This window comes from Pieris brassicae, chromosome Z, assembly GCF_905147105.1.
Source record: "Pieris brassicae chromosome Z, ilPieBrab1.1, whole genome shotgun sequence".
Classification (NCBI taxonomy): Eukaryota; Metazoa; Arthropoda; class Insecta; order Lepidoptera; family Pieridae; genus Pieris; species Pieris brassicae.
The window spans coordinates 11416117-11431509 of record NC_059680.1 but is presented as its reverse complement, the minus strand read 5'-3'; the positions used below and the strand labels follow the sequence as shown (position 1 = coordinate 11431509).

The 15393-nt window shown below is 32.8% G+C and overlaps 1 protein-coding gene across 1 annotated transcript in view; it reads left to right on the top strand.

Annotated features, from left to right (window-relative positions):
• The first annotated feature begins 475 nt into the window (after positions 1–475).
• The window catches only part of LOC123718428 (failed axon connections), a 34235-nt gene continuing 19317 nt past the window's right edge, over positions 476–15393 (top strand). Inside the window, exon 1 of the mRNA XM_045674903.1 lies at positions 476–943. Within this exon, the coding sequence (XP_045530859.1) occupies positions 638–943 (306 nt within the window). The 5' untranslated portion in view covers positions 476–637. The remainder of the gene's footprint in view (positions 944–15393) is intronic.

The following is a 15393-nucleotide window of genomic DNA, read 5'->3' as shown; positions in this document are numbered from 1 at the left end:
CTGAAATTAAAAAAATTAACGTAAATCTCCACTTTCCTTTGTTATTTTATTTATAGACGAGCCACTTAATTTTGATGCAATAAATTCGTTCATTTAAGTTAAATATTTCTCATTTATTTATATTAGAATATAAATGCCTACTTAATTGCATTGGTGTACCTATTATATTTTAGTCATCCTTGGCTAATCCTACGTGGTTTAGATTTAGCTAAAGGAAATTGACAAACTCAATAAAAATTTAATATGTGTTATTTCAACATTTGGTTAAATAAATTTACTATATTATGATATCTTCTGTGAACTGAATCTTTAAAACATTTTTTATTTTTAAACTTTTGTAGCTAAGAATATATTGTGGTAAGAAATTACCCTTGTATTGGCAAAATTCGTCTCAACGGCAACATATGACAAAGCGTTGCTCGAATACAATTCCGTTGCATACTTGCACAGATTACTAAACATCAGACCGAAACCGACTATCGACTGACATTCAGTTGACTGTGTTTAGCGCAGCACGACGGTTGCTATCGCCATTTAACTTACGCCAAGCGTGCGCTTGTAACACGGTCAATTAACTATAAAACAAAAGACGAACCCACTTTGTTGTGTATTAAACACTTGTGCTTAAACCAGAAAAATGGCTACAGAAGTTGTCAATAACGCTCCCGACAACACCACCAAAGAGAAAGAAATGAAAGAGGACGCGCCCGCGGACAATACCCAGACAAAAGAAGAAAACGCTACCGAAGAAAAAGTTGACGAAAAAGTGGCCGAAGAGAAGAAAGCTGAGCCAGCAGCACCAAAACCGAATGTGCATAAGGCTAACTTCCAGCAAGATATGGTCTATCTCTACCAATTTGCCAGGACGCCTTTGTTACTCTCTACATCCCCGTACTGCTTGAAAGTTGAAACTTGGCTTCGTTTGGCCGGTATCAAATATGAGGTAAGTTAATATGTAGTTCATCATAAAGACTGCTTGCGATCAATCGAACATTCCATGTTTGAAATTTAAATTTCTTTGTGGGGCGTCTCATGAAGTCGGGTGCATTGTTTCTCTTTTAGTTCGGGACCAAATTATTTGGGATGCAATGAAATTTTTTATGACTTATAATTTTAAAACGTGACATTTGAGTGGTGATTTTTTCTTCTATTTACTAGGAATTGCTAAAGCGAACTGCGCCATGCGAACTTTTTGTAGGAATGTTGAAAATCTTTGATAATGATCGGTCTTAGAAAAGAAAATTTAGATACATGTAGGAACAAATTCATCCATTTGAAGGCTTCTTAAAATTTCAATATTATTTTTTTTATTACTTATGGCTGGATCAAGGTTTTATATAGAGGGGCTATGATGTAAAATGTTGTTATTGTATGGAATTGTTAAATTTAAAAACTCATACACCATCTTTCCCAAACATTGCCAACACATTTTATCGGGGTTCAGATAATTTTTTTGTTAGTTAAAATTCATACATTTTTCTACATTCTTAAAATTCAGGAATAAATTTAGAATATATTAGGACAGTATTAAATGGTGAATGTGGATTATTCACTGACAGTAGTGTTAATACTAGTCTACTGTGTGCTCTTTGTCTGAAATCACATTAGTATTGCAGTGAGCTAATTTTCTACTCATTATTATTCTAGATATACAACGGATATTAATACAATGCATATGAAGGAATGCTACTATGCATAACATACAATATTAATCACTAGGTACATGTCTTAATCAGTGAGACAACAGTGCATAGAAATTTAGTAACTCTCTAGCTGTAGAAATCTTAGTGGCTACCTTTTTTATCTCCACTTTCATGTACACTTCTTTGTGGTATAAAATAAGATTTATTGGATGTCTATTACAATGCCTGCCCCTTTAGATTCAATATTTTATTTTTTTACTATTAGGGTCGGAATCGAAATCTATATTACTATTTATATTACTTATGGAAGTCATCATTTCTGTTAAATAGACCAAAAGTTGTTCCCTTCTCGGCTCCCGTTATTCTTTACAAAAAGTTCGAGGCGTGTCTGCCAGATGTTGGAGGGTGAGCTGACAGAGAAAAATTATACAATTAATGCTTTTAAGGGTGACCAAAATATTTGCGACTCAAGTTTAAGCTTCTCTTTAATATATCATAATATATTTGAGATCGAATGGACCTCAACGAAAACACATTTTTTATTCAGACTAGAAAAAAGTACATTTTCGGGATATTATGTTTCCGGATGGTAAGAACAATACTACTTAACTTTCTAAAAAAAAACATTGCTACATCAGCCATTATGTCTTACTCGGGGTTCACGGTAATTAAAACGAATTAAAGCTAGCAACTTATTTGTAGATAAAATAAAGATTTCATTATATCTCTGCTTAATAATTTGCAAAGCATAAGAAAGCACGGTCGAACGGATACATTTCCATAAAGAAGGAGATTGATTGACTGATCTAACTTTTCATCTAAAAAGATTCGGCTGGGTTGCTATTTTGTATTTTTTAAATTTAATCGTCTATAATATCGTAATACGTAAAACCTACTTCTCAAAGATGGAAACATATTAAAAAATCTGTAGTCTATACGAACGGTCATTACTGCGTCTCAACTTGTTTTATTATATCGCCTATTAAATATAAAATTCCAGCACGTCTGTATCTTAGCCGTAGATTACTCTGAACTAGAAATAATTGTAGGTACTTCATTCGAGACTCGGAATTATTTATTTGATGTCTACACGAGATAAATTATCAATAATAATTGCTACATATTAAAAAAACTGTTGTTTACAGATTTTTTTATCAGAACAATTGTTTTCCAAAAGATCCAAATAAATAATTTAATTGCTTCGTTAAACCTACGCTGTTTTCAATCAAGACGTTTTTTTTATTTTGCACCTACAACATTTTAATGTAACTACATCAATGTAAACTTACAGTAGTATCCTTTTGTACATATACAAGCAGATGGCGCTTCGTCTACTAACTTACTACAAGTAAAAATAAATCATACAAATTTAAACTCAGGCGTTGGATGTGAAATGTCAAAAACCTATAATACTCTGAGATCAAAATAACAGCTATTTTATACTACTTAATGTAATATGTACCTCTCCAAGTGAGTGTACAACAAAACCGTTAGGAGTTTTTAAACGTTATTTGACGATAGTTCTGTTGATTATGTACGAGCTGGCATCACTGAACCTACGTAGTATTAAAAACATATACTGCTTACACAATTTTTTTTTGGAACAATCACAGCCGATGAGTCGAAGCACCACATGCGGGCCGCGGTTTGCCGACCATTGATGAAAGAGATGAGTGAGTTCATGCAGTGAAAGTTACAAGAAATGTTTTATGAGTTGAATATGGAACACCACCCCTCGTACCATCACATTTTTCTTAGGGATATTTTTCGAAGATAATTTCCGCTCATTGCTATACCCGTCACATTTTAGTAAATTCACATTTTGGTTAGTGATAATTATTGACTAAAATGTGAATTATAAATTATTAATTACTGTTTCTGAAAAAGAAATATGTGTCACCATTCGTTCCAGACTCGAGTTCCCTAAATGCATACAGATAAGGAATAATATTTAAAATCAAAGCTATGTTAGAGTTGGTTCTATACGGGACTTAAAATCGGAATGTGCGTCGTAAAATCAATCGTAAAACATTTCTTTACGTTAACAGATGTTATTAAACACCCAAACTGCTATTCATTACATTTAAACGATCACCCATAGACCTCACTGTACTTTCAAGTTGAAGTTCTTATGGTTTTAGAATTTGTCGATGTTAAATTTAAATATATTTAGAATTAACATGGGCATTTTTGGAGTGCCTCCACAGAACGATTTAGCGCCTAACAAGCCATTCCCGCTTATTCTCGTAGCTTAATAGTTTTTTCGACGCCGGAGTGAGTTCTATTCGTTACGAGTATAGTGCTTTAAAAAAAATAGCAAAGATTTCAGATAATTTTATAAAAAATCTCCTTATTGTGTAATATTTTTAGTAACAATTTGGCCATACATACACTAAATAAATTAATATTTATCTTCTCCTACGGCCTCCTACGCATATATAAGATTTCCAAATGATTTTGAATACACATTGCCACTAACCGTTCGCCCTTAAATAAAAAATGCCACATGGTCACAGCGGAAATTGTGTTACACGTTGTTTAATGGTTTTCAAAATATTCTAGTTTTGTATTTAAACGAAGGCTGTTTTTCTTTGTATTCCGTACAAATATACATTTTGTTATCAAACTCCGTGACATAAAAACTAGTGACAAAAAAGAGCATCGACAGCACACAATAAAAATGAGAAATTTGTTGAGATTTGGGCCGAACGGGTTGTCGGGAGAAATGCGTTTTTGTGGGTGCTTTGATGGTAGGACGATATTTTACAATACACCTGACCACAGTGACTGTTTTGATTACATTGAGTTTCCTTATCCAAAAGTAAACGATAATCGTATATGCTGACCAATGTTTATTTGTACCACCAGCTTAAGTTACATATTAGTATCTAAAATTTGCTTAAACAACATAATGCATTTAACAAACATTAAACTATTGTAGTATAAGCATAACACATAAATATAAACGACTCTGAATTTATGTCCATCAAAACTAATATTTACGTAAAATTATCTTTATATTTACACCTAGAAACATGCCAAGTTTCTTCAATTGTATAAATAATAAACCAAAGTAGTGTAATTATTTATTTGAAATAATAATAGTATCTTCAATTTGAAACTATCACACAGCACAGCCGAATTAGGTATTACGTATATAATAATTCAATATTTTTGTATGTATTCTCTATATATATTCCAACTTTGGCAATACACGTAAAAATGTTATCGAATAATCAGAAACTCACTTATATTGGAAATAATTTAAACTTCACTCTAACATTTAATGCACATGAGCATTCACTGACGTGTCCACAATACGGCGAACTCGATAAATCTTGTACAAGCCGTATAAGATAATCAAGATAATAGAACGGAACGAAACGCAGTAGCCACTAGTAATTTACTAGTCAAAATTATTTTCACTTATACCAATTCGTTACGAACTGCCCCCGCGATCTACGTTTCGCTTTAATATGATTTCTTAACTTAGTCTACCTTTTTAGTAGTTATCTACCATCATGTGGAACATAATTTTTGTATTTTTCTCTCCATCAAAACCTTCTTTAGAGTTCAAGGAATAAATTTAAAAAAAAACTCGAATTTTATCGAACTTTTATTCATAAATACAACACAGATAAAACACATATAAAATCAGCAATTTTATAATGCATTTCATATAGCAAATAATTGATCGATGAAAATATAAGACTTTTATAATATAATGGACTACATCTGAAAATAAATAAAAATAGAAAACACGGGAACCAATTTGTTAACGATAAGTACCAAAGTACAACCGTTATGAAAGCAAGGCTACAATACACTCAAATTACCTGAGGTTTCTCGAGGGTTTTTATGACCGTTAACAGGTACGGTCGGAGGCTTTACGTGAAGGGAAGGCAAGATTAAAACTAGTTTGGGAACCCAAACCAGGTAATGCGTGGCTGAAAGGAACAACGGATTTTATAGAATGTGGCTTATTTAGCCCAAGCTTTTACCTTGCCTATTCATATGACTGAAAACGTCTCTTAAAATACGTAAATAATAATTTATTAGCTGACTTTTGTAAATAAATATTTTTCAAATAGTTTCATATACTGTTTACTTAATAGCGATAGAGTTTAATAACCCACTAATGTGGTTGGCCCTTGTATTCTAAAAATAAACTCAAACGCGATTGGTTGGGAACGGAATGAAGTATTTCTGTATGAGGGTTACTTCATATTAAGGGAGCTTATTGTAGAATCACTTAACTGAAACAGTTAAATATGCATTTTTATCAGAGATATTTCAACTGATATTTTGTAGTGTACGTCAGTTGGCTAGTGTTGTGCAAAGTTTTCTGATAAAAATCCACGCGAAATCTTCCCCAACACTGGCAACCAAAAGCTTGCCGAATTTCGTGGTTAAATTCTCATGTTCGCTGACTCTTTACTCATTATCTCACCTAAAATTAAACATTCAACAGGAGGTGTAAATATATCTATTCTAACCAATGATAGGATTTCGTTTAATACTTGATTTGATATTCTTTTATTTATAGAGTAATTTCTGCATTTCAAAAAATTACGTAGTATTTTTTGTGCCGACATTAAAAACACAAATCTCTTAGAAGTTTGTGTATTATGAATACGAAGTTCCAAATTCCTCACAACTATTCATTTCTATATTAGTTACTATCTCAAAATCTGAAGTTTTTCGTCTCTATTTCTCTAACAAGAAAAGAAAAGAGATACACACTTTTATGAATAAGGGGGAAAGCCTAAAGTTATTTCCCTTACAGTATCAGAGCTATGGATTATCGTACAACGCTGACGGTACTTGTTGGGAGGGGACCATCGGTCGTTGGCCCAACCTTGTACCGATGTCAAATGCTCTCGCACTTTCGATAAAATATATGTAGATTGTGTGATTATTTTTAAAAGCGTTCTTACACGATTCAACACGTGTTATGTTGATGTTTTAGTATTTAAGAGCCTTGCTAAAAGAGAATTCAAACCTTGAAAATTACTCCCAGATTTCAAAAGTTAACGCTTGAATGAATATTGGGCTTTAAAAACGTGTGCAAAAATATCGTTTGCCTAGTCTAGTTCTATACCCGCTAAAAGCGCTTCAAAAGCTTTAGTAGTTACTGGAAATACAATCTAAAAGTAGCATTAGTGTGACATTGTCATATATTACATTAATTATTTTAACGATTCCCATATGCCACATTACCTCATTTACATTTTGTGAACAAATGAAAATGTTATCGTGTTAGCGTCTAATTAAAATTGACTTAACAAATTATGGAAATGTGACGTAAGCTTTCTTCGGGTTCTTTACGATAAGTTTTTTTGTCAAACCGGGGGTTATATTTAGCGCTAAGTCACGACTCTGAATCTCAACTTAAGTCCAAGTAACTGCGTGTTTATTAACGACTATTTATTTAAGACTATTAATTTAAAATAAATTATAGTCATCTGAGCATTAAAGTCTTTATAAGTAAATTGAAGTGCTTTAAATTTATTCCACTGGCAAACGAATCAGATGCATACTTATACATTTAAAAAATCACTATTGTAATAATAGTACAAATATAATTTTGTATAATAAACTTCGCGCTCCGTGCCTATTCAGGAATGAACGGGAAAATGAAACTCTCAATAGAATTCCTTAACAAATTGTATGCAAAATCTACATCGTGTTAAACTAAAATTATCGTACCGCCTTATATACTTGACCACCGTGAAATTAAGTCCCTTGTCCTACTGGTTATTAACGATATAAACCAATGGTTGATAAAATTATACTGCATATATTAATTAGTATAGAATCATCATGTAGGCATTCGAGTACATTGCATGGCCATCAATGCGTCCTTTGTTACGCGTCACTCATTTAACTGTCTCAAGGATTCATTGTTAAGTGTTGCTGTTTATTTTTATTTACCACGTCAAATTCTTTAAAGAATCAGACGAAGTCCACAATAGTAATGTATGCTACTGCTATAATAGGAGGAAATTAAAGGCACATGATCAAAAAAGTGAAATACAAAGACAGTAATAAAAAGCATAATATTTTATTGGATTAGTAATTTTATATAAATTCTAAAGTTTATTGCACAGATTCCTTTATCTTTTCCTGATATTATAACTGTGATATTTATAAACCTACTATATATTGATAGTAATGTATACAATAAATAAAATAAAAAGTCTATTTATTTCTTACAAACAACAAAGTAAACTTAATACTATTTATCACATATATATTTCGTTTAAGAAAAGTAAATTATACTAATTATTTTTCCTCTTTTTTTATCTGTTTCCCAGTTATTTTGCAAGATTCCTTCCACAGGTGAGGACCTCCTCCAAGGAACTCCAGGTATCCTGGTTTTGGGTGATTTAATGATGATGATAGTATATATATAGCCTCTTATTCATTTTTAAAACCATCAAAAAGATCTTTGTTAAATACTGTGTATATATATTTATATTACAAATTATCATAATTTAACATCACGATCTAGCCTAACTTAAGTGGTATAAGTAAGGTAACTGCAATAACTAAGTAAAAATATGAATGTAGAATATTTGTGATGTGCCAATTCTTTCTTATTCTCATTACAAACGTCGATACTTTGTGGTCGATTTCTCGGAAGAGTTCGAGGTGCGCCTGCGTCGACTAAGTTCACACCTCCGGCACACTTTCGTTGACATGTACTAGCAATCAAGAAATCAGAGTAACATTGCACAATAACTAGCGATATGTAGAACTTTCTGGAGCCACCTGTAATAGGATTTTAAAAATAACAACAATTATTAATCTTTACTACAATCAATATTATATTTACTATTATTTAGCTTTAGCTTCAAATCAACAAGTTCTCGAAAGTAGAATGCGTCAGAAACCAAAGTAATAAACATAAAGCCCATATTTTGTAGTAAAAATTATTTTGTCTTTAAAGCAGTCTCCTAATCCATGAAAACCCCGTCATCCAAAATGTAGTGCCAGGATCTGAAGATCCTCAGGGCTTACTCAATCTAATCAATAGTTTATAAAATACTCTTGTAAATGAGACTAAATCAAAATCTCTGCTGATATATAAACTGAAATCAATCTAATTTACTCCCGTTGAAGTCACCGAGCGATTCAATTCAGAAGATTTACTATAAATTAATTGGAAATATTTTAGTGACTCATTTTATTACGCACTTGGAAAATATAGTCATGACAGCCATCAGTATAGGCACAATTCAAACCTTATCATTATTTTGGAACTCAACTAGTGTCCACCTAATTAACTGACAAACCAATCGCGTGTTAGTCACTGAAGAGGGAATTGGGATATGGGCTGGCCGTAGAAAGTCACGCAAAGCCAGTCCATAATTAATTAGGGGTCGAAAGATGGCAAAGATCACACCTTCGTGATTTCGAGTTAGACATTTTTACACGTTACACGTTTTTATATATAAATGATAATCGTTCCTGTTGCATTTTAAATTTGTAATTTATTATTTATTTCGATATATACTTTTTAGTTACATAATATGACGTACATTAAACTGTATTAATTAAATATGAAATTACACGTTCAACCACTTAAATGAATTATGTAGAAATTATTATCAAGTACCGTTAATGTCAAATGGAAAACTAGCTGCCCACGACACTGGGTATTCTAGTATGGAGGCTAGTGTTATTTTTATTTTATTATGTATAATAAAAATTAAGCTGTTCACCACCTTTAGCTACGTACATCTCACTATTAAATACATCGAAATTACCTGTATAACAATTATTAATATCTACGAGGTATCCAAAAATCCTTGACCACTTGGCCTTTGATAATACAATAATAAAAATATAAAGAATGGTTCGGCGATACATATAGGGGCAGATGTACACAATTGATTAATTATTCCGATCGATGCTTTGTTTCGAGAGGAACTACGTATTTGGTTATGGAATGCGACTGGCGCATTCGGCCCTCGCGACGGAAGCGCTTACTCAACCGCTACGAAAAATCGCTGTATGCGCATGAAAAAACATTCTTATGATATTTATTCATTTCAAATGTATCTCGATTTTCTTGGAAGCGGATTACTATTATGTTCCTGGGTATATATCTTGCTTATATAATACAGACTTACGAAAAAATCATTTACACTTTATAGACGAGGTGGATTTGACCAACTAGGAGTAGGTATGTGGGGCTCCACCCAAACCAGAACCTTCACTATTCAGACTAGGTATATACAATGAATATTCAATTAAAATTCCACTTATTATCGATCAATAATTTTTGTTATTTAAAACTGTTTCTTAAAAGAGAAGACAGACCTGTTACTACGGTCGTTATATACCTCTCTCGCTTGTACTCTTGTATATACTATTGACTACACACGCTCGTCGGTTGTTTTTTTGTTTTCGCAAGATCATTTAGATTCTGATCCAGAGAAATACGAACAGGTCTGCCAGCCCCGCCTTCACACTGTCCACATTCAACAATTAACACTACATATTGTAAAGCAACACATTGACAAGGCTCGCAAGTGCGTTGCTGGTCTTTTAATAATTGGCACGCTCTTTTCTTCGAGGACTCTAAGACAAATTGGTTCGGAAATACTTCAGTGCGCAGCTATAAGGCTATAAGGTTCCACATAGTGGTGTTGCTTACTAAAGAGAAACTATTATGTTACTCTGTTACACTGTCAATTTGATTAATATTCAATGCGTAACACATTTTAGGACTGCATCGCGTCTTTATTATAGTGTCGATCGCCTTTTATATATTTCTACTATGATAATCAAATTGTGACATTACCATCGAGACTAGAATAAATAATAGCAACACTTCGACAGGGTTACTGAGCGACCATTGCCTCAAATTCAATTATCATTTATGTTTTTGTAAATTTAAAATTACGTGGTACTGTTGACATGCGTCCTGCAGCTTTATACGGCCTATTAGTTAACTCATTGAGTACTTACGCAAAATTAACCACCTAAAGAGGCATTTGGGTGATTTCCTTTCACGCAAGAGAAAACAAGTGTTCATTTTTAGACATTATTTTTATATATTATATAAGTATACAATAATATAAATTATAGAACATTATAAAGACATTATACTTCCTACCCAAATTTGACGATTCACTATGAAACAATTTATAATCTTAATAATTGTATGGGAAATGGTTCTGAAATTAATAATACCAATTAACAACCTACAAAATCGAAAAATCGTTCCGCATTGTGAATCTATAAATAGCATTTAACTTATGATTATGAATGAGCAACGCGCCAATGTTGCATGTTGAGAAAACCAAGTTGGCCAGTGAGCTAAAAAGTCACGCGGCCGAGATATGCCACATTTCTTTCATGGCTTTCCCAAGCAAAAAACGCGTTGCTTCGGAAACCCAGAACCGGTCAATGTAAGTTTGTTGCGATCTACATTGATGGGAGCTCACCTAGTTGTTCCGTGAAAGTTAACGATTACTAGGGCTCGCTTTTTGTGGTATAGGCTCTACATTTTCTAAAAAAAAGCTCATGTATAAAATTTTGTGATATGTAAACTTTGATGTCTGTTGTTCCACTGGTGTTTTAAAGGCGCTCTTTGCCATTACCAGTTTGTGCAATCAGCCGCCCAAGAAGTGTTTCCGAACCCACTACACTTGGAGTCCATAAAAAAAATCATTAAAGGTCGGTAACGTGCTTGCTAGACTTCTCGCAACATTAATGACCAATTGCACTTCTTTAAAAAGTGCGTGCGTACAAAGTAGACATGTCAGAAGTGAAACTTTGTCAAACTTATTTTTAAGTCTTGTTCTTTTTTATACAAATCTAAAACTTTAGATTTCCGAGACTTAGAGGAGGAAAAAGATATGTTAGGAATTTAATTAATTTAATGGTCATTAAAATATTAAAAGTGTCGAAAATTAATACACATTTTTTTCTTCGATATTTACATTATTCGACGCGATTTCTATTGATATTGTTGTGACCAAAGCATTATGATAAGTAAAATACGCAATATAAGTTTGTGCTTCATCATTATCTAAATATCTTGTAAAAATCGCATCCATTGTCGTTCTACTCTCGCTCCATTGCTTCATACTACGTTTACCCTTTCTCACTCTGTCTCAATCGGTCTCAATCGCTCTCTCCCTTTTCTTCACAACAACTCTGCTCATCTTCGTGACGCTAATATTATTATTGAGTTTCATCCGTAAAAAAATTCCCCTTATGTGCCTAATGAAGTTTCACTTCAAAAAATAGAAAATGATAACTCTTCTTGAATCTTGATATCCGAAATATAACAAATAAAACTATTCGATCTTATTTACAAGTCGGTATAAACCATAGAAAATAGACCGTCAGCACAGATATTACTACGATTATAAAGAAAAAAAAACACAGTTAAAATTTCTGAATTTCAATCAAAAACCAAATAATTAAATCCTTTTTAGTAAAGATGATACAGAGTTGGTTGATTTCAGTCAAAGCTGGAACTCTTTATTAAACAATCGAACTAAACTTAGTTCTGAGTGCTCGACTTAATTAAACATTTAAAGCTGAAGCCCGTGACTTGGAAAGTTGCAATCTGTTAACATTGCTTGCTGTTGAGATTTTTGCGCAATTAGTTTTAAGTTACATATGCTTAATATGCGCTAAATAAAGGAACGTTCGGAATTTTTTTATGAATGCATTTAAAGTACACGCTGTATCGGCTGTGTAATGTAGGTTTTTGTATTTATCATATGGGCCTTAGGGGTCTTTTATAATCATTAAGCGGTGCATTAGTGCATGGGAACGATATCAGTACATCACCATCACAAAGTATTTTTTAAGTATTAAACTTATATTTGATATCTGTGGTAACTAAGATATTACAAATATTTGACTTGATTTGGATACTTTATGAAGCTCGTAGAGCTGAAGCATGGTCACGTGAGCTTAAAAAAATCGATTGAGTAAAATATTCTTCCCGAATTTTTTGGCTCTAAAATTCTATATGTAGTAAAGGTCTATAATTAAGTAATTTGTAGGCTATGGTATATATGTATATGTGTAAAGTACTCGTACTACTATTACACCTCTGACTAATAAGGATTAAATATGTTTGTGAATATATGATACAACGGCGTGTTTCGTATGATTGTGATTGGTCAGCTAGCCTCGTCCAATTACAGACACGCGATACGCGACCTTAGATTGGTTACTTTTAAATTGAAAATAAAAACTTATTTTAATTGTGTAAGACAAATGGTATTTCAAGATATCCCTCTTAATTCAAATCCTCTGTTAAGGGCTTTCATTAAAAGTGACGCTTTCCGTAAAGCAATTTAAGTATTTAGTTCAATTGAAACTATTTCTATTCATAGAAACATTAACTTCACGAATGCAAAAGTTAGGTATGCATGACAACGTAGATTTATTATAGTTTTTATTGTTATGGGATTATTTAAATGTATTAAAATTAGTTCTATATGAATATCGTACTGGGACTCTATACAATTATCTTTCATTATTTATGGGTTTAGGTATACTCAGATTTTTAATTCCGTAAAATTCTGACAGCTATAATTTTTTGACATATAGGAGATTACAAACCTTTTTGGTTGGGCACATTTTTCAATTTCAGTACGAGTGCACATCCTAGTCATTTTATTTGTTAGTGAATGTATGGATTTTATTGAGGGCGTTCTTCCACATTAAAGTTGGATTTACGGCGAGTGATAATTACGTCCCTTTCATCAAAAACAGTACTAAAGATAACATTTTTTAAGGTTTACTAAACCTGGAGTTAATAGGCAGTGATTCCAGCGAATGAATAAAACAAAGCAATTAAAGTTAATTCGATATATTGTTCGTGATTGAAATATTCGTAATTTTTGTATTAGGTCACTTGATTAACTAAATATTAAGTACCATTTGTCGGTAAAACATAAAAAATACATAGCATTTTTTTATATAAAACAGGGGGCAAACGGGCAGGAGATCTGATGTTAAGTGATACCGCCGCCCATGGACACTGAATGCAAGAGGGCTCGTGAGTGCGTTGCCGGCCTTTATTGTAATGCCCTAAATTTTGGCAAATTTGTCCTTTTTCCGGTGGAGATCTTTTTTTGTAGCAACACTTATGCAAAAAACAGAGTTTTAGGAGTTCGACCAATGAATAATAAAAATGAAAGACTGACTCAAGAGTGAAAAGATAATATTGTATGCAGTTGCTTTTTTTAATCACACGTGCGTATAATCGAAGCTGCGTCTAATTCCGAGCGAAATGATAGATTATGAACAACAGTCGAAGTAATTTAGTCAGTACATAACATTTCTTGCCCTGGTACAGAATTATTTGTTTTGGAATCAATCACTGAACCGTGACCAAATGAGCGTTAGCTTAATCTAAATTTCCGAAACGTGACGATTATTGATCACAGATTGCTCAAAATCTGCAATACTTTAACAATCACGTTTTGTTTAATATGAATCACGTTGCTACCCGACTTTTTATATATTATTAAATTAAGCAGTGTGTGTTGAAAGCGGACGTAATGACAAGGATGCGAAAGGGAATGCTTATGTGGTGGCCATGTAGACCGGATGAATGAGTAGCGGTTACCAAGTGAGATATACAAGGCAACTATGGTGAAATCGGTTTGGGTCTACCTTGTCGTACAACCAAATCCACTACTAGAAAAAAGACAACTTAAAAGCATCCATAACCGAGCACGGCGAAAGTAATATCAGGACTGTAGCAAGTAAAGATCCGTGGTCTCGTCCTACCTCTTCGCTGAAAAGGCGTGTAAAAAATATTAAATTAACAATATCTACGTATAGGCGTTAACCTAAAACTGCAAAAGGTTTTATTCGAATTTTTCAACATTCAATTCATCGAAAACGGAAATGAAAAACGTGGTTAACGCTCTGCTAGCCTGTCATGTCTTCGCAGACATTTATAACAATTTGGGAATATTCTTTTTCAGGGATATTGCACTGTAATAATGTACGAAATCGTTGTTTATTAGTTAAAACATATAGACATATATGGAAGCGCGTCCATGCATCGTTCGGAAAGAGTTTGGAAAAAACTTATCTAATCTCTAACTGTCAATGTATAGTAGTCAAATAAGTAATTTTGGGTCTATAAACAGGAGGAAAACTTAAGCATTTGAAAGTTAATGTAATTTCAGTTAATGGGTATTAAAGCTTTATTTTTCTATTTAAAGGATATCATGAGTAAAAAGTTAACCTATATTTTAAACAGGACGGTTTGAATATAATATTTAATTGAATACTTAAACGATGTGCATTTTGTAGCCATGATGCAGATTTAAAATGTTTTTTAATCATTTTGCCATTTACGATCTTGTCTGATCTCAGCGTTTTAGTTTATTCGAGACACTTAATCATTGCAAAGCAATACAGATTATGCTTCAAGCCTCTTAAAATTATGGTCCAGGTTATGCCACCTCCTTTAGCTTCGGCGATGATACTTCGGTGCCTGGTTGGACGGCCACGTCTTTTTTTCCCTTGTATATGGATCAAACGGTTATGATATTTTATTAATTTGAAAGCAAATGCACTGTTAAATATAATACACCACAGTTATCATTTATCAAAATACGCGCTTAAAACCGCGTATTTTGCGACGCTCAACCCTCGAGGTTTCTATGACTAAGCTGTAGTTGGGATTTAAGTATTAAGGCTCATATAATATTCACAATAGCTTCCCTCAAAGTGGATAAATAAGGATCAT